This window comes from Rana temporaria, chromosome 1 (assembly GCF_905171775.1).
Source record: "Rana temporaria chromosome 1, aRanTem1.1, whole genome shotgun sequence".
Taxonomy (NCBI): Eukaryota; Metazoa; Chordata; class Amphibia; order Anura; family Ranidae; genus Rana; species Rana temporaria.
Window position 1 is genome coordinate 527,084,919 of NC_053489.1, and position 20,053 is coordinate 527,104,971.

General features: G+C 42.4%; 1 protein-coding gene across 3 annotated transcripts in view; it reads left to right on the top strand.

Annotated features, from left to right (window-relative positions):
• ARFIP1 (ADP ribosylation factor interacting protein 1) overlaps positions 1-20,053 on the top strand; it is a 140,036-nt gene that overhangs the window by 43,847 nt on the left and 76,136 nt on the right. For 2 of the 3 annotated variants that reach the window (XM_040331914.1, XM_040331916.1), the window contains exons 2-3: positions 6,195-6,274; positions 15,963-16,064. In XM_040331914.1, the coding sequence (XP_040187848.1) occupies positions 6,197-6,274; positions 15,963-16,064 (180 nt within the window). In that variant the 5' untranslated portion in view covers positions 6,195-6,196. The remainder of the gene's footprint in view (positions 1-6,194; positions 6,275-15,962; positions 16,065-20,053) is intronic. The other variant, XM_040331915.1, reaches the window with a different exon arrangement.

A 20,053-nucleotide genomic window follows, 5' to 3' on the forward strand; every position in this document is an offset into this window, starting at 1 on the left:
TCATAGTGATCTAGTATGCTAGTCATACTAGCTCATAATGCCTTTGTCATGCAGGTTTTTTTTTTTTTTTATTCTGGGTTTACAATTGCTTTAAAGTGGTTGTAAAGGTGCGTGTTTTTTTTTACCTCCTTAATGCATATTCTGCACTAAGGTACAACTCCTTTTTAGTGGAGCCCCCCCCCCCCCTTAAATGCTAACCTGAGTCGATCTCGGTCCAGTGCTGTGCACAAGATCTCTATCTCATACACACGATCTGACTTTTCTGCAAACTTTCCCAACATCACATGGTTTTTCTTCTCTTTACCGCCACCCTTTGGTCAACTTCTGCTATTGTTGTTTGATTTTAACATTGGTTCTGGGCATGCGAGTTTGTACTTCGGACAAAAGTCAGATGGATTTCTGTACACATGATAGGACTTTGCACCGTAGGACTTTTGTTGCCGAAAAGTTTGTCCATTTTGTCTGATGAAAACTGAAAAAGTTTGTCCAATGGAGCATACACACGGTAGGATTTTTTTGAAAACTTGCTAATTTTGAAGTTTGTTGTCAAAAAGTCCTACCGGCTTTATGCATTCCTTGAATTAAGGTAAAAAAAGTTTTGGTACGTGTATCCGTCCCTCAACCCCCACCCTTATATCTACTTGAGCCTAATCTTGATCATGCTATGCCCATCTGTAGCAGCTCTCTTCTCCACGCTCCCAGGAAGCCATTGGTTCCCACTGTTGTCAGTCAAATGCGATGAGAAGGCGGGGCAAAGCCTTGCTGTCCATGTCTTTAGACGCAGGCAGCGCATCTTGGGATCAACCTCTGCAGGTGTGTCACCATTGGAAGCGGCTTCCTATGGTGGAACACCAAGAGGAGGAGGATCAGGGGCGCTCTGTGCTATACCATTGCACAGAGCAGGTAAGTATAATGTGTGTGTGTTTTTTTTTTTTTTTTTTTTTTTTTCTTTTATACTTTACAAACGCTAAGATATTTTCAGTGAGTTCTAGTGGTTTGGTTCCTTCTGCTGCTTTTGTCCTTGCTGGAGAGAAAGTTGTATCTGAGTGCCTGATGAGCCTGATGGAAGGATGAGCTCAGGCGCACGTGCAGAGCCCGCCAGGAAGTTGGCATTGCACAGCGCTAATCGCAAGCAGTGAGACATTTCTCGATCTCTGTAGCCACGCATCGGGACAATGTCTCGCTGCCTGTGATTTAGTGCTGTGCAGTGCCGACTTTCTGACGGGCTCTGCCCGTGCGGCTTGTGAACACGCCTGAGCTTATCCTTACTGACTTGTAGTGATTTTTCTACTTCATTCATTCTGTCCGTCTGTTCTTCCTCCACCTCTCTGCTGCTTCTTGAATACTACCTACCCCACTAGCCATCAGCTCACCAGTTATCAGGAACACAATGAGGAAGCCTTTTCTACCAGGATGGCCATCTCCGATCTGTGAAACAAAGCATGGCAAATCTCTAATGAGGCACAAATGTGCTGCAGGGAGACCACATACAATGCTGGTCACTAGTTCTTTTCCCTCTGTATCTTTATCCATAGTGAAATGCCTATTTCATTGAAGTGCATTTTTAGTCAGTGAATAGCTTAAAGCGGTGGTTCCCCTAAAAATAAAGTTTTGACATTGCATTTGCTATAATAATTACAGTTAGAATCGGCTGGTTGTATGTAAAAAATACCTCCGTACGTAGCGTTTGTATTATTCGTTCCCACCGCCACTTCCGGGTACGAAGCTGGTGGTGGGCATTTCCTTATTGATGGACAGGCATCCGACCGACGCATCCATCGCGTCACGAGATGCCGAAAGAAGCCGAACGTCGGTGCGGCTCTATACGGCGCATGCGCAACGACGTTCGGCTTCTTTCGGCATCTCGTGACGCGATGGATGCGTCGGTCGGATGCCTGTCCATCAATAAGGAACGCCCACCGCCAGCATCGTACCCGGAAGTGGCGGTGGGAACGAATAATACAAACGCTACGTACGGAGGTATTTTTTACATACAACCAGCCGATTCTAACTGTAATTATTATAGCAAATGCAATGTCAAAACTTTATTTTTAGGGGAACCACCCCTTTAAATTATGGAAACCTTTTTGTTTTAACCTAAATTTTAATGTGACTTTTCACGTTTACATGTTTGCACTTCTTTTTTTGGTATTGTGCTAAATATAAAGATGTGTGTATTGAAACCCTACTAGTTGGTACGCCACAATCTATAATTGTGTTTCCAATCTACCCAGTTGTATTAAACTAGATTGCCAACTAATGACCCTCCAATTGATTCTGTATCTTCCACTTAATTGGAAATATTTGCTAAAACCTGGTAACTAGGGCTTCCCACCTTCTTCTTTTTTTTTTTTTTTTTATATCTTTAATTTTTCAGTTTATAACTGACCGCCGTCAATCCTGGTGCTTACTTTGACTCCTTTCTAGACTCTGTTCTACTAGTTTACTTTTAAACCATTTTATGTTAAAGCGGAGTTACGCCGATAACAAAAATAAAAATACAGCAGCTGCTGACTTTTAGTATTAGGACACTTGCCAGTCCAGGGCACCCGTGATGTCCTCACCCAAAGCCAATCTGTCCCTTGGCTCCCGGCTCCCGGGTGCAGGTGCTGGCATCTTCAGTAAGGAAATTGGGTAATAAAGCCTTGCGGCTTCCACAGCCTGGTTCCCTACTGCCCATGTGTGAGTCGCGCTGCGCGTCCTTACTGGTCCCTGCCGTGTTCTGGGTCCTGTGTGTCTCCCAGAAGACAAAAGAGGGGCCGGACATGGCGTAGCTCATGGTGGATCCTGCGCCGATCTATCGCCTGAAGTGGGAGCAAATACCTGTATTGGAGAGGTATCTGCTCCCTCTCCCCCCTGGGGGGGGGAACCGGATAAGCCGAAGTTAAATTTTTGGGTGGAATGCCCGCTTTAAGAACTGTATATTGTCATTTTCATTTTTTTTTTTCGATCAAAATGTTGCAGCCCCTGACATTGTAAATACATTCTCACCTAAAATATGTATAAAAAACAAACAAACAATGTGTGTATTGGCCAGTAGATGGAGCTCTGTATTTTTCAGCAATGTAGCTGTTGAGATAAACGGCAAATGCTTTTTTGTTGTTGGGTCTGCTGACTTGGTGGTGCAGTAAAGAACAAGCGCTGTGTAGCACTTTAAAGTAGAAAGCAGAGTCTGCATATGTGATGAGAAATATGGCTGCCCCTATGCACAAATATATAATTACAAGCTTCACATTTTTAAATTATTAAAAGAAGCTTAGCATGAAGATCTCCAAGTTGGCAGACTCTTTTTAGCAATTTGATAAGAATATTTACATAAAGATCCAATATTTTAACCCTTAAAATATATTTAGGGCCAGTTCACCCCATAGAAACGCAGTCTAAATGCTTTTCTGCATGAGCGATTTTGAAGCGTTCCGGTGCGTTTTTGATGAACTCTACCTCAGACTACTCACCAGGTGCAGTGAGGTAACACGTTTTCCTTTGCCGCACAAAAATGTGCTGCCTTTTCGCACGTAGGTTTTTTTTAAATGAGACCCCCCCCCAACGCATCTATGAAAAGCGCGTATGTTTGTGCCCATTGAAAAATATGACATACACAAAAAATGGCGTGCGCGGATGCACCTCCTGGTGTGGACGAGGCCTCAGACTTGTGTGCCCCAGGATTGTGCAAGGGTGCCTTGCCTGAAATAAGGTTGAAAAACGCTGCCCTAAAGAATGAGTCTGTTTTCATTTTCAGGTGAGGTGCAGTTATTTTTCTCCTAAATGATTCCAGCCTTGCCACAGATGCACACTTACCGAGGTCTGATGGCCACAGCTTCCTTTACATAAAGCAGTGAAAGGCTCTGCCTCCGGTTTGTGCCTGCACAGTACAGTCCCATAGATTTATGTGGGGCTTGTCTACCTCCATTAGCTGAACACGACAGTACATGGGAATAGACCTCAGGCTGTCAGTCACAGGCTGTGTTCTGGAGCTCCCTCCCTTGTGACTTTTAACTTCTTGCTGTTAGGAAAACCAGGTGTCAAAATTTGCTACTGCTAATAGCAGAGGAAAGAGGCAGCTGAAGGAAAAAACACTTGGTGCTCTGAATCTAGATAATTTCACACTATAGAGCAGGGGTCTCCAAACTTTTTCAACAAGGGGACACTTTTCAGACTTTAGGGGGACCAGACTGTGGCTAGTGGGAGTACAAAATGTCCCAGTGTCGGTTGTAGTAAACCATGCCACATCTTTACTGGTGTCAGTGGGAGGAACAGTGCCTCATCATTGCTGTCAGTGGGAGGAATAGTGCCTCATCATTGGTGTCAGTGGGAGGAATAGTGCCTCATCATTGGTGTCAGTGGGAGGAATAGTGCCTCATCATTGGTGTCAGTGGGAGGAATAGTGCCTCATCATTGGTGTCAGTGGGAGGATTAGTGCCGCATCATTGGTGTCAGTGGGATGAAGAGTGCCGCATCATTGGTGTCAGTGGGAGGAATAGTGCCTCATCATTGGTGTCAGTGGGAGGAATAGTGCCGCATAATTGGTGTTAGTGGGATGAAGAGTGCCGCATCATTGGTGTCGGTGGGAGGAATAGTGCCGCATCATTGGTGTCAGTGGGAGGAATAGTGCCGCATCATTGGTGTCGGTGGGAGGAATAGTGCCGCATCATTGGTGTCGGTGGGAGGAATAGTGCCGCATCATTGGTGTCGGTGGGAGGAATAGTGCCGCATCATTGGTGTCGGTGGGAGGAAGAGTGCCGCATCATTGGTGTCGGTGGGAGGAAGAGTGCCGCATCATTGGTGTCGGTGGGAGGAAGAGTGCCTCATCATTGGTGTCAGTGGGAGGAATAGTGCCTCATCATTGGTGTCGGTGGGAGGAATAGTGCCTCATCATTGGTGTCAGTGGGAGGAATAGTGCCTCATCATTGGTGTCAGTGGGAGGAATAGTGCCTCATCATTGGTGTCAGTGGGAGGAATAGTGCCTCATCATTGGTGTCAGTGGGATGAAGAGTGCCGCATCATTGGTGTCAGTGGGAGGAATAGTGCCGCATCATTGGTGTCAGTGGGAGGAATAGTGCCTCATCATTGGTGTCGGTGGGATGAAGAGTGCCGCATCATTGGTGTCGGTGGGAGGAATAGTGCCGCATCATTGGTGTCGGTGGGAGGAATAGTGCCGCATCATTGGTGTCGGTGGGAGGAATAGTGCCGCATCATTGGTGTCGGTGGGAGGAATAGTGCCGCATCATTGGTGTCGGTGGGAGGAAGAGTGCCGCATCATTGGTGTCGGTGGGAGGAAGAGTGCCGCATCATTGGTGTCGGTGGGAGGAAGAGTGCCGCATCATTGGTGTCGGTGGGAGGAAGAGTGCCGCATCATTGGTGTCGGTGGGAGGAAGAGTGCCGCATCATTGGTGTCGGTGGGAGGAAGAGTGCCGCATCATTGGTGTCGGTGGGAGGAAGAGTGCCGCATCATTGGTGTCGGTGGGAGGAATAGTGCCTCATCATTGGTGTCGGTGGCAGGAATAGTGCCCCATCACTGGTATCGGTGGCAGGAATTATGCCCCTATTGGTGGTGTTAGTGGAAAGAATAGTGCCCCGTCATTGGTGTCAGTAGGTGGAAGGGTGCCCATCAATGGTATCAGTGGAAGGCATAGTGCCCCGTTGTTGTGTCAGTAAGAGGAATAGTGCCCCAAGGGCTGGATTAAAGGCAAGCAAAGGGCCACAGTTTGGAGACCACTGCTATAGAGGGATATGCTTTGCTCATATTTTATGTTTGAGGTTTACAATCACTTGAAGGTAAAGAGGAGTTTAACTGTAATATGAAAATGTTGTCCTCTTCACTGCCCCCAACTTACATTAAACAGGTAGATTAATTAGTTTAACTTTCTAAGCATTGTCCGTTGTCTCAGTGTGACACTAATCTTTTTGGCTGTTTAACAGGTTAACAATCTTGGTGGTTTCATTTAGGTCATGGGTGTTGGACCCTTGATATATAGCTCTTTTTGCACCATTTAACTACATCTAACATAGGAATATTAAACTATTTATAAAGAGGCAAGCTTAATGATTATAGCTTTGCAGATCAAATCGTTAATTTGGTAGGTCTGTATGGATATATCGAAGAATGATTTTTATTTTTAGATAGTAAACATGCTACTTTAGTATTAAATCTACCTAAACACAATGCATGCTGATAATGTTCATTTTACTTTCAGATATGTCTGAGAACACAGATGATACAACACCTAATGATGCAACTTTACCAGGTTCTGAAGAGGTTGTTTCTGACCCCGAGGTCTGTTATTAAGATAAATATAAGATAGAAGTCATTAGAGATTAAATCTGGCTGTAGTATCTGTAGATGGAAGACATGCATAATAAGGCCTCATGCACACTGGCTGTTTTTACAGCTGCTGTTTTGGGCATCAGATATTTACTCCCCTGCATGTTAACCTATGTGTTCATCCAAACGTAGGCTTTTAGCAGTGTTGTGGCAAAAAAACAAAACAAAAAAACACTGCCAGTGGGTTCTGGAGAAGCAGCGTTTTGGCAGAAAAAACGTCTCCTAAACTCTAAGCACCAGTCTCTAGTGTTTTTCTTTTCTTTTTCTAAGCAGAGGCCACCGGTGTTCTTGTTAAGCTGGTCGGTTGCCACGTCCTAAGCGATGGATAAGTCCTCGGCTGTCAGCGGCATTCCTTACTGACCACTGAATGTAAAAAAAAAAAATTCCGACAATAAAAAAATTGTGGGAAAAAAAAACAGTGTGAAAGTCCCAGGAAGGGGGGGGGGATAAGCGAGTACCCCCCTATCCTCAGCCAGGGCCACAAGCCTGCAACATGGGGGGGAGGTGCGCCTACCTCTACTGATTCACAAAACGTATGAAATAAGTCATAAAAAAAGCACACACAAATCAGCGCATCACGTTGCTAAATAAACAAACGTCACTGTGGCCCCACCCCTTTGTTAAGTAGCGGAGCTGTCAAATGGCGGGAGCCTTCCTTGGGTGTTAGATCTACACAGGGGACATTGTTTTGTTAGTTTTTTGACAAGTTCTTTATTTTTATTTCTTAAATGTGTGCGTTTTATTTACTTTTTGACACATTTTTTGGTGAATGAGTAGAGGTACGTTGTACCCCATACTCGTTCACAGAGGGAGTGGCCGGGGCTTTTGGTGGGGTGCTTGTTCTTAAAATCCATATCAGGCCATACAGACCTGGATTGGGGGGGGGGGGGCACCCCCACGCTGTTTTTTCACCGTTTTGTTTTATATCCGGCAATTTTGACAGCTGATGACCCATCCGTTGTTGGGGACCCAGCAGCCGGTTGTTAACTGGTTAAGGACGCTAGTGGCCTCGCTCCTTAACTCGAAGGCCCCTTTCACACATGCCGACTGTATGTCTGTCTGCTTTTTCATCCATTCATTTACGGATGAAAAAGGGACATACATGTATCCCTATAAGATTGTGGGTGTCAGCGGATGAACATCTGCTGACACCTGATCTTATCGGTGTCCGCAATGCTCCGATTCTGCAGCCGGGGGAAAACCCTATTTTTCCATCCGTCTGCACAGTGGATCGGGTGAACACGGACAGACGGTCCATGTTCATCTGATTCCCCTACTGGGAGCTTATCAGGATGTGTTTGGGGGTGTAGTTTTAAATGAGAAATAACTTGTTAAAATAAAAAAAAGCAAATTTTATTTAGTTTCTTAATTTTCCAAAAAAGTGTGGCAAAAAAATATAACTTAAAAAACAAAACAAACAAAATACCTCGCCATGCCTCTTACTAAATACTTTTAACTGTCTACTTTTCAAAAAGGATCATTTGGGGGGTATTTGTACTTTCCTGGCATTTTAGAACCTCAATGAATGATGAAAATGTATCAATCCTGTATTGATTTGCCCAGCTATATATACTATAGTTTGTAGACTCTATAACCTTTGCACATGCTAAATAATATACGGTACATTGATTGATTTGCGTAATTTTCACCAAAGAAATGTAGCATAATATACTACAGGGTATACTGGGTAAATGTGATATTGAGAGCAGTGTGTGCAGTCAGTGTGTTTTTTGTGAGCCAGTGTCAAGGTTGCTCATGTATGGATCACAATTCAGCCAGCTCATCAGGCATCGGAGTATGGCCCTCCTTGATCGACAGAAGTTGATCATTAGATCGGCTACTGTCAAATGATCAATTTTGGAAAATTGTTGATCAGGTTATTTTGACAGTGTGAGTCCTGTCAGAATACATTGTCTGTGTGGGGGATTCCTTCATCCAACTAGTTTTGTGTGGATAAAGGAATCTGTTAGATATTTTTTTTCTTTTTTTTCTTTTCCTGTTCAGCTGGCTTTGGTCATATAACAACTCATTGCATGAGTCTTAAAGTGGATGTAAAGGCTCAAGGTTTTTTAACCTTCATGCATTTCATGCATAAGGGTTAAAACATTATGTGTGGAGCAGCCCCCTCTAATACTTATCTGAGCCCCCTCTTAATCCAGTGATGTCCACGAGAGCCTTGTCTCTCTGGGGACTTACACTCCTGAGACTTTAAATGAGGTGAATATGACTAGCCAGTCACATGACACAAGTAAATACATTATCAAAGTTTATTAAAAATTGTCCTGCATACATGAACAACAAAACCTTGCCAAGCCGGTCAGCTGATACATACAGTGTAAAACGGTATCATTGCACGTATAGCAGTATAAATGTACATAGCAATATACACCGCCATAAAAGTTATCCTACGCATTTCGCAAGACAATACTTGCTTCATTAGGAGTAGATGCATGTGTACTATATCTGTAAAAAATATGAAAAACCAAATTGGTAGCTGCACAATGATGGTATTGTGCCAAATGGTCAAGGGGGTCTGAGGCACAAGGCCCCATACTTAAGAACAGATAGGTCAATCACAGCCAGTGAGTTGATCAGGAGACCAAGGGGGCAGTGCCGAGCCATGGCCATTACACACCTACGTTCAAGAAATAAAGTATAAATAGGTGATAGAATTAAACATATATTCATTAGTACTTTCAATACAATCGATTTTACAAAAGGAAAACATTCCATAAATCAAAGACTAGTCAACATAAAGGGCACAGTACAGGGGGATACAGAAGGGCACAGTATAGGGGGCAGGCAGAAGGGCACAACACTAGGATCAGGAGGGCACAGTATAGGTTCTGGAACGCTTCCCATGACACGACCATACGGGACAGTTTAGTAAAAAAGCATGGACAGTTGGCAAGTATGATGTAATGCAAGATTATTGTGGGCCCCCCCATGTACCTGGGGCCCCTGGGCAGTGCCCAGGAATGCCCTTGCATTAAGATGGCTCTGATCACAATGTCTTGTTTATGGGGCTGGGTAGCCGCTGACCAGTGTCCACAGCCAAGTGCACCTACAATGTGCATGTGAGCATCAGAACTGGACCACAAAGGAAAAAGGTGACCTGGTAGGATGAATCTTTTTCTTTTATATAATGTGGATAGCCGGATGCATGTGTGTCCAGGATGCAGTATGGGGGGGAAGGCAAGCCGGTGGAAGCAGTGTGATGCTTTGAGCAATTTTCTGCTGGGAAACCTTGTGGATGTTATTTGTACTTTAAGTGTTACTAAACCCACAATATTAACCACTTAAGACCCGGACCAAAATGCAGCTAAAGGATTCGGCACTGCGTCGCTTTAACTGACAATTGCGCGGTCGTGCGACGTGGCTCCCGAACAAAATTGGCGTCCTTTTTTTCCCCACAAATAGAGCTTTCTTTTGGTGGCATTTGATCACCTCTGCGGTTTTTATTTTTTGCGCTATAAACAAAAATAGAGCGACAATTTTGAAAAAAATTCAATATTTTTTACTTTTTTCTATAATAAATATCCCCCAAAAATATATAAAACATTATTTTTTTTTCCCTCAGTTTAGGCCGATACGTATTCTTCTACCTATTTTTGGTAAAAATCGCAATAAGCGTTTATCGGTTGGTTTGCACAAAATTTATAGCGTTTACAAAATAGGGGATAGTTTTATTGCATTTTTATTATTATTATTTTTTTTTTTTTTTTACTACTAATGGTGGCGATCAGCTTTTTTTTTTTTTTCTTGACTGCGACATTATGGCGGACACTTCGGACAATTTTGACACATTTTTGGCACCATTGTCATTTTCACACCCAAAAATGCATTTACATTGCATTGTTTACTGTGAAAATGACAATTGCAGTTTGGGAGTTAACCACAGGGGGCGCTGATGGCGTTGTGTGACCTCAAGTGTGTTTACAACTGTAGGGGGGTGTGGCTGTAGGTGCAACGTCATCGATTGTGTATCCCTATAAAAGGGATCACACGATCGATTACGCCGCCACTGTGAAGCTGTGTTTACAGCTCTCCCCGTTCTTCAGCTCCGGGGACCGATCGCGGGACTCCAGCGGCGATCGGGTCCGCAAGTCCCGTGGCTGTGGTCACGGAGCTTCGGACCGGGTCGCGGGAGCGCGTGACACCACGGCTGGGCTTAAAGAGCCACGTACATGTACGTGGATGTGCCCAGCCGTGCCATAATGCCGACGTATATCGGCGTGAAGGGGTCCTTAAGTGGTTAAAATCAGTCTGTATATGCAGTAAAGCATACTCACTGTGGAATCTGAGGGATTAATCCTCTTCATTGTGTTAAAAAGGAGGTTTTACACACTGTTTTCCCTAAAATCATTTCCTGGTAAAACAGAGCCTTGAGTGCAAGCTGCACATGCTCAGCTTGGTGTGCCTTGCTTGAGTTTTTTTTCTTTCTTTCTTTCTTTCTTTCTTTCTTTCTTTCTTTCTTTCTTTCTTTCTTTCTTTCTTTCTTTCTTTCTTTCTTTCTTTCTTTCTTTCTTTCTTTCTTTCTTTCTTTCTTTCTTTCTTTCTTTCTAGAGTGGGCCTGTGCTGATCAAATACGGCACTGTCCAGACAGAGGGTCAGGGGTCATGCAGCCTCTTAGGACAATCAGGGGAGAATGACAATTCCTCCTACAAGCTTTAACCAGACCCTAATAGTCACAAAACTGCTATGTACTGCTGAAAGAAAAGGTATTTAACAGTTTATATTTAGTAAAACTATAGCATTTTTATGTTCTGTGTACTGAGGCAGACCAGATATATTGAATGCAGGGTCCTGGATTGCAATTGGCTACTTCCGAATTTTTTTTATTTTGTGTAACAGTTTAATCATTCGCTGCCTATGTAATTCTCATTATTTGGTGTCATGTATGCTTAATGTAATGCAACAGATAAAAGTTTTCATGTGCACTTGTGAAGTTGTGATTTCCACTTTTGGCTTCTAAGAAAATGTCTTTCAGTTGTTTTAGGTGTTCAAATGTGTTATAATCTATATATAACTTTATAGATCTGCATCAGTAAAGTTCATGGCCTATCAAAAGTATCATAAAAACAAACCTGCTAGAGTTCTTTTTGCATACCTCACAAAGGTCTGTGCAAATATACCATACAGTACGTGTTGTCTGATGTACTGCACACTGCCTGTCACACACCCCTGCCCCATCTCTTGGTGGTTGGATTCCATCAGGTAAATACAAGTCCAGCCACTGAAACCTCATAATTGTTATGCCTTGTGCACATTGGATGTTATAAAAACGGCAGTAGCGTTGGCTGTAGAATAACGTAGTAAAAATATTAGTTTTGCATTAGCGTTTACGTTTTTTAGCAAAGCTTTACTTTCACAAAAGCCCATTAACGCCAGATAGCCATGTTTTGTGCCGTGTGTTACTGCGTTTTTGCAGCTTTTTTCAGCGTTGGTGCGTTTTAACAGCTGGAAAGATCTTCAAAAGTAGTAGTTCTTAAATTATTATTTTTTTTTTTTTTTCAGCCTGAAAACGGCCCTGCCGAAAACCACTGATAACAGCCTATGTGTGCATGGACACATACTGTAGGATAAAAAAATGCATGAAGTGCAGTCAATTTAGCTGCGTTTAGGCATAATAGAATTGTGTGCTTTCAGGATCAGATTAGACACTAAACATGACTAAATACATCAAAATGTAGCTAAACTGCTTTAAAGCAAAAACCTCTACCTGCAGGAAAGTGTCATCTTGGAGTCATAAAAGATAGAACTTTCCACATGACTATTAGTAAAGCTAAACCCAGGAGTGCCAGTGTCAATAAGGCCTAGGACTGTTATGCACTTACACACACACACACACGTAGCATTTTTTAAATTATATCTGCTGCTAGGTGAACTTTTATCAAACGTAATCCACAATATGCACAACATAAAATTCTTGAACACCAGGAAGTTTTACTCATTTTATTCCTGTAATCTGAGAGAGAAATGCAATGAGTCAGGCCGGCTCTGCACATTTTTTGTTTGAAAATCAGACCTATGAAAAATCGTCAAATTTTCAACCATTAGTGGGGGCTGCAGCAACGGCTGATTTTCATGTGGCCATCAAATTTGTGTAATGGGCTACAGTTGGGCAAAAACGTATTTAGCCAGTCACCAATTGTGCAAGTTCTCCCACTTAAAAAGATGAGAGAGACCTGTAATTGTCATCATAGGTATATCTCAACTATGAGAGACAAAATGTGGAAACAAATCCAGACAATCACATTGTCTGATTTGGAAAGAATTTATTTGCAAATTATGGTGGAAAATAAGTATTTGGTCAATATCAAAAGTTCATCTCAATACTTTGTTATATATTCTTTGTTGGCAATGACAGAGGTCAAACGTTTTCTGTAAGTCTTCACAAGGTTGTCACACACTGTTGCTGGTATGCTGGCCCATTCCTCCATGCAGATCTCCTCTAGAGCAGTGATGTTTTGGGGTTGTCGCTGGGCAACACGGACTTTCAACTCCTTCCAAAGGTTTTCTATGGGGTTGAGATCTCGAGACTGGCTAGGCCACTCCAGGACCTTGAAATGCTTCTTACGAAGCCACTCCTTCGTTGTCCGGGCAGTGTGTTTGGGATCATTGTCATGCTGAAAGACCCAGCCATGTTTCATCTTCAATGTCCTTGCTGATGAGAGGAAATTTGCACTCAAAATCTCACGATACATGGCCCCATTCATTCTTTCATGTACATGAATCATGTCGTCCTGTTCCTTTTGCAGAGAAACAGCCCCAAAGCATAATGTTGCCACCCCCATGCTTCACAGTAGGTATGGTGTTCTTTGGTTGCAACTCGGCATTCTCTCTCCTCCAAACACAATGAGTTGTGTTTCTACCAAACAGTTCTACTTTGGTTTCATCTGACCATATGACATTCTCCCAATCCTCTTCTGGATCATCCAAATGCTCTCTAGCAAACCTCTGATGTGCCCGGACATGTACTGGCTTAAGCAGGGGAACACATCTGGCACTACAGGATCTGAGTCCCTGGCGACGTAGTGTGTTACTTATGGTAGCTTTTGTTATGTTGGTCCCAGCTCTCTGCAGGTCATTCACTAGGTTCCCCTGTGTGGTTCTGGGATTTTTGCTCACCGCTCTTGTGATCATTTTGACCCAACGGGTTGAGATCTTGCATGGAGCCCCAGATCTTTCACCATAGTGGAGTTTGGAGTGTGACTGTTTGAACTTGTTATCAGTATAAAAGACACCTGTCCACAACCTCAAACAGGTGCCATTAATACAGGTAATGAGTGGAGGACAGAGGAGCCTCTTGAGGGCTCTTTCACACCTCCGCTCGTCTGTGTATTACAAGTCCGTTCACGGACTTGTAATACATCCCTATGGGATCGCGTCTGTTAGCGGATGGAGCATCCGCTAACGTCCGCAACCATCCGCGTCCGTCGGGATCCGGTTTTGCGGAGGGAAGAAAACCCTATTTTTCTTCCGTCCGGCGGAACGGATCGGATGCAGACGGACAGACGGTCCGTCTGCCTCCGATCCCCCATAGGGGAGAGCGGAGCAGAGACAGGGCGGTCTCTGCACTGTGTGCGGGGACCGCCCTATCCGCCGACAGCTCAGCGGGGATGACGGAGGATCCCCGCTGAGCTTTGGCGGACACACGGAGCGGACACAGAAACGGTCCGCTCCGTGTGAAAGGACCCTAAAGAAGAAGATACAGGTCTGTGAGAGCCAGAATTTTTTCTTGTTTTGTAGAGGAGACCAAATACTTATTTTCCACCACAATTTGCAAATAAATTCTTTCCAAATCAGACAATGTGATTGTCTGTCTGGATTTGTTTCCACATTTTGTCTCTCATAGTTGAGGTATACCTATGATGACAATTACAGGCCTCTCATCTTTTTAAGTGGAAGAACTTGCACAATTGGTGGCTGACTAAATACTTTTTTGCCCCACTGTATATTGGAATTTTTTTGAAAAACAAACAGATTTCTTATCAATGATTGAATTGTGCGAGGAATATTATCGAAAAAGAAATGTGCAGGAGCTGTCACCTGGTAAGATGAGATTCCCAGCCACAAGAAAATGAAGGCTTGGTTGGTCGCATTTCGAAATCAATTTTGGCACCTTTCGAATTACAAACCGAACGCAGTTAAATGCATTTTGAACTTCACTCCACCTGCATAGACAGCCCAAAATCAAGGTAATCCTATGGGCATAGTTCACATCATTGTAGTGCATTTCAGCGCAGTTAAAAAAAAATAAGAGCATGCTGCATTTTTCTGCACTGCAAATGCAGGCAACGTGCTTCAAATGCACTGCACAATGCCCCTTTTTAAGCCCAAAAAAGTATTGAAAAAAGCACGGCGAACGCAGCACAAAATGCACATCGGTTGCGCTTCAATCGCGCTTCAATTGCATGTAAAAAATGCGCAGTTTCTGATGTGAATGGCTTTTTTTTTGTCGTCCATAGTTAAGAATCTTGGATGGTTTAGCAGGAAGCGGCTAAGATTCGTATTGTGTATAGGCATGCTGAATATATCAAGTAAAACGATCAACTTGAGTACAACCAGCCTGTCGGATTTTACTTGCGATTATCCCTTATGGCTGGTATAGCCGATAGGGATGATCACGGTCTTCTCCCGGCAGATGGCCGGATGGCTTCCTGTGGTTGCAGGAAAGAAATTTGCACCATGTATGTTTAGCCTTATGTAGCCATTGGATGATTCCACCTGTCTGTTTGCGAAACAATGGCATGGTTTTGTTCTTGTGGTTTTTTTTTTTTTATCAAAGTTTTGGATAGCGTATGGAAAGATTGAATCCTGTAAGTTAATTTTTTTGCTAATGGGACAAACTGTAAAAAATGTCTGATGGAATTTTTATTGTGCCAGTATCGACCATAAAAAAAAATCTATTCTAGATATAAATTCTTAATAATTAACGCAGTGAAAAAAGTGTTTAGTGTTGATGTCGTTTCACTTAGGGCTAGAAATACATTTTAGGTGTATTTGCCAAAGGAAGCCAGCAGAGGTCACTATTAGAATGGTAAATCTGTTCTAAAAATGTTAATGAAGTGCAGCCACTGATCTGGATGGCTGTAGGACAATACAATTGATGGCAAATGCTCTGAAGACGCACATCCGTATTATTAAGAGCTTTTTATTTCTGATTTCTTTCAACTGATAATTTTCATTGAAATTCTGCTGTGCCTCAGGTTGTGTTGTTCCCTGTCAACTATGGATAAAACTTGAAATGTAACAAATTTATTGGGCATCTCCTTTGTAAGACTCCATAGTTTTTTTCTTGCATGTAATATTTTTAGGTTTACTAAAACATAATCATTATTATTATTATTTTTTTTTTTTTTTAAACGGTGGAAAAATCCTTTACTTTTGTATTTTCTTATTTTAGACTGTTCCAAAAACCTAAACAAAATACCTTTCTGTAGTTTCTAATGTCATAGCTATTTCAGAGGTTTCTGTATATGGAAGGACCGCTGACCTGGAGTTAAATGAGATTTTCTAAACCTAACCGTCAGAATAATTTGGTACTTTATTTAGGCAGCAGTAGAGAGCTGAGGAGCTATAACTTAAGAATTATTTCTGTAGACTTTACATAACGTTTTTGTTTTTTTCACCATAGGAGCTTGAAATGGCCCAAGACTTTTCAAGAAGCACAGCTGCTGAAATACCTGTAACAAGCAATGGAGACATGGATGACACTTCAGAGCACAGCTTTAATCTGGTAAATACCGTTTTTTCTATTGATGCTCGCTATTTAACGTTCATCCGTCATAATTTTAAAGCTTTTTCACTTATGACTGTAAAGTGGATTCCTCGAATTAAACTCCTCTCCCGTGTGTCACTACTTGCGGTTTAATTGTAATCAGGCCAGCCATCAGAAATTGTGGCGACCCTTGCACAACTTTACGCTTGGGCACGACAACTTTCCATCTATTAAATCTTCTGCCCTTGTTTTAACTTTGGATAGTAAAAAAAAAAAAAAAAAATTTTGCCAGTAAAATTCCTTATCCAGTTTACGTCCTGCTTCTTGGTAAAAAGCCTAGGCTTATGACGACATGCACAGCGCTCTCTATAAAATAATATGCAAAGTGGTTGGCGGGAAGATTCAGAATGGCAAAGGTGTTATTACAAATTGTGTGAGCAGACTGCAGTTCCTCTTTAAGGGTAGCTAAACTCTAACCGTGATTAACACCTCCTTTATATAGTTTAATGGGCTTTCTCCCTGAAAATCTGTAAATAGTTATGGGGAGAGCTGAGTTAGACTGCAGGAATATTAGGGGGAGCAAGAGTCCTGCTTTTGGAGCACCAAAGGAGCTGTTGCAGATTTCACCTGTAGGTTCCTGCTATCAGGTCTGTTGGGGCCCTTTCACACGGGGCAGATCAGTAATGATTCGCCTCCGTGTGTCCGCTTTGCTCAGCGGGGATCCTCCGTAAAATCCCAGCTGAGCCGTTGGCTGACAGGGCGGTCCCAGCACACTGTGCAGGGACCGCCCTGTCTTTCCTCCGCTCTGCCCTATGGGGGGATCGGATGAACACGGACCGTATGTCCGTGTTCATCCGATCCGCCAGACGGAAGAAAAATAGGATTTTCTTCCGTCCACAAAAGTGGATACGGTCCGCACATGGGAAAGGGGCCTAAATTAGAAAAATATACTGATGTACGTTTGCTTTAACTTGTTTTAAGCAGTGTGACAACATCAGATTTTTTTGTTTGAGTGAGGTGAGGCTGCATCTGATCCGGGCACTGGTGAGGCGGCATTGATCTCTTGTATCATGTCTGCAGTCTGACCATCTCCTGTATCATGTTTGCTAGAGGTGCACCGAATGGAAAAGTCAAATATAATACAATTATTTATATACACACACATTTTAAAAGCTGTACTTTTTGGTTTCTGGCTGAGTGCATCCTGCATTTTCGGTACCATAATTTACATTCGGTGCACCCCGTCACCCTACTAATTCAATGAATAAACCATCTGATGTTTAATAAAGATTTATAGTGAGCTTTAAAACCATTTTTTTTTTTTTTTTATATTTACAATTTAATTTAAATTAAATTCTGAAACCAATTATCTTTTGTCATGTGACTGGCACAGCACCAATCGGGGTTGGCCAGACACAGACTCGCACTATAGAGCAGCCTTTTTCAACCTGGGTGCCTTCAGGTTTCTTCAGAGGTGCTTAGCGAAATGCCTAAAAAATGCCCAAAAATTCTGTACATGCCTGCTTTAGTTACATAAAGCCACAGGTTTTAATTGTGCACCATTACGTTGCACATTTAAGGGGTGCCTTGACCGAAAAAAGTTTTAGAAACACTGCTATAGAGAGCATTCATTAGCGGAGTGATAGAAGCTCCTCCCAAAGATCTTTCCCTGCAGATGCCAAAGAACAGAGAAAGATCATGTGACCACTTAAAGCGGAGGTTCACCCTAAAACAATTATATATCATTACATCCAGCATACTACAGTATGCTGTTTTTTTTTGGTGTACATACCGTTTTATTGTTGTTTTCCCCGCGGGACTGGACGTTCCTATTCAGAGGTTTAGATGATCGACGTCTGTTGAAAAACTTCCCCTGGCGCATAAGGCGCGTCACCAGTTTTCCGTAACTAGCCGACCTGCGAGTCGGCTCTATATGGCGCCTGCGCAGTCAGTTCTACACGGCGGGCGCAGGCGCCGTATAGAGCCGACTCGCAGGTCGGCTAGTTACGGAAAACTGGTGACGCGCCTTATGCGCCAGGGGAAGTTTTTCACCAGACGTCAATCTAACCTCTGAATAGGAACATCCAGTCCCGCGGGAGCCAGAACCCGGAAGCCGGGGGGAAAATAACAATAAAACGGTATATACGGCAAAAAAAAAGCATACTGTAGATGTCGGAAGTATGCTGGATGTAATGGTATATAATTGTTTTAGGATGAACCTCCGCTTTAAGTGCTGCAGGAATAAACTACTATAATAATATTTGTAATAAGGATTAAAAAATAAAAAATACTGGACTTATGTATGAATTGTGGCAGCTAACACTTCTCTGTTTAGTATCACTTTAACTATTTTTGACTGCTACCTCTGCACAGTTTCTCATACTCAAGTGGAATGGTACTCGAGTAAATGATAAACCTGTACATTAGACCAGACACTTTTGTTGTGATAAAAAAAAACATGCTTGTAATAATTGGAGGCTAACTAATACAGGGAGAAGAGTGCTAGTTGTTACCATCCGAGTTGATGAAGAATCACCATTGCCAAACTGCAGATGTTTCCAGTGTCTTTTGGTGTTGTGAATATTTTTAGTTCCACTGAAGCTCTCAGTATTTTCCTTTTACTTCTCATGCATATTTACATACCTTACTGTGGCATGTAGATGCAAGTACAGTATATGTATGGTGTTGATATAATCAGATTAAGTTATATGAACATTTTTCTATTATCTCATGAAGCTGTCGCCTACCTGTCACTGTAGACGTTGTATAATAATTCCTATTTTATTGGCTCTGATTTTGCTTTGTATATTCTGTTCTAAGATTGAGGTAGATAAAGTAGCTTTAATGGCACTATGGTTTGGCCTGGGATGGCATGTCCTCTTGCACAGACTGCACAGGTGAGGGTACATACTGGGAGATGAAGGTTCTGTGTAACTCCCACTAATCCTGTTTGCGAGCCTCAGTGCTGCTCCCTTTTTTCAGACTTTAAGACTCCACGTCGGATAATTAAATACTCATATTTCACTTCACCGCGTAAAGGGTTTGCCGTCAATCACTAAGAAGAAAAATAAAATCTACAGGGATAAATCTTTCATTTAAGCAGGGTTTTATATGATAAAAGTATGGCAACAGGTTTATTTTTATAGGTAGCAGGGAGGGGCTGCTGTAAAAAAGGTGCAGCAAATTTGGCAGTGATGCAATAGCCATCACCTCTCATTTTATTCAAATGCTTAATCAGCCTTAAGGGGAAATTTCTCACCCAATATTTTGTTTTTCCAGTGCAACTTCTTATTTGTCAGCCAATCTACTATCTTTATGGTGCTTCTACCCTTTTGGAAATTTTGAGATCAGATAGCATGTCCCATAGTGTGTTGTGTCTGTAGCTGTTGAATTCAAATGCTCAAAGGTAGTTAGAAAATAATTGTGTTTGTTATAAGACCAGAAAAGAGGAATTATCCAAGTTTACTAACTGCACTGAAAATCTGTGTGTGGTTTAGTACAAAAAAAAATTAAAATTTGTAGAATAACTATATACAGTTTACTATATTTATTTGCATTGCCCTTACTACTAAAAACACCATATAGTGGTGGAGTTGAACTTAAAGGGGTTGTAAAGTGTTTTTTTTTTTTTTTTTTTTATGGGTTTTGCACAGAGCAGCCCAAATCCTCCTCTTCTGGGGTCCCCCCTTGGAGACCCGCTTTCCATAAATCATAAACAATAAGTATTTCTCCAGGCACAAATAAATATAAATCTGTTGGGTAAGCTTACCATAATCATTGCACAATACATAAACTATCCTCATGTAAAAGCATTAAATCACCAGGAGATTTTGCCATTTTACATTCTTCTTGTTCTAGTTCTGTATTCGGCCCCATACCATTATACAACCACAATGCACAAGGCTTCTCTCCCCTGTATTCATGGGATCTGAAAGCTGTGCAAGAGTGCCATTTGCTTCAGATGCTTGCTACTTTGCATATGCTCTGGAATCATCCTACTGAACTCT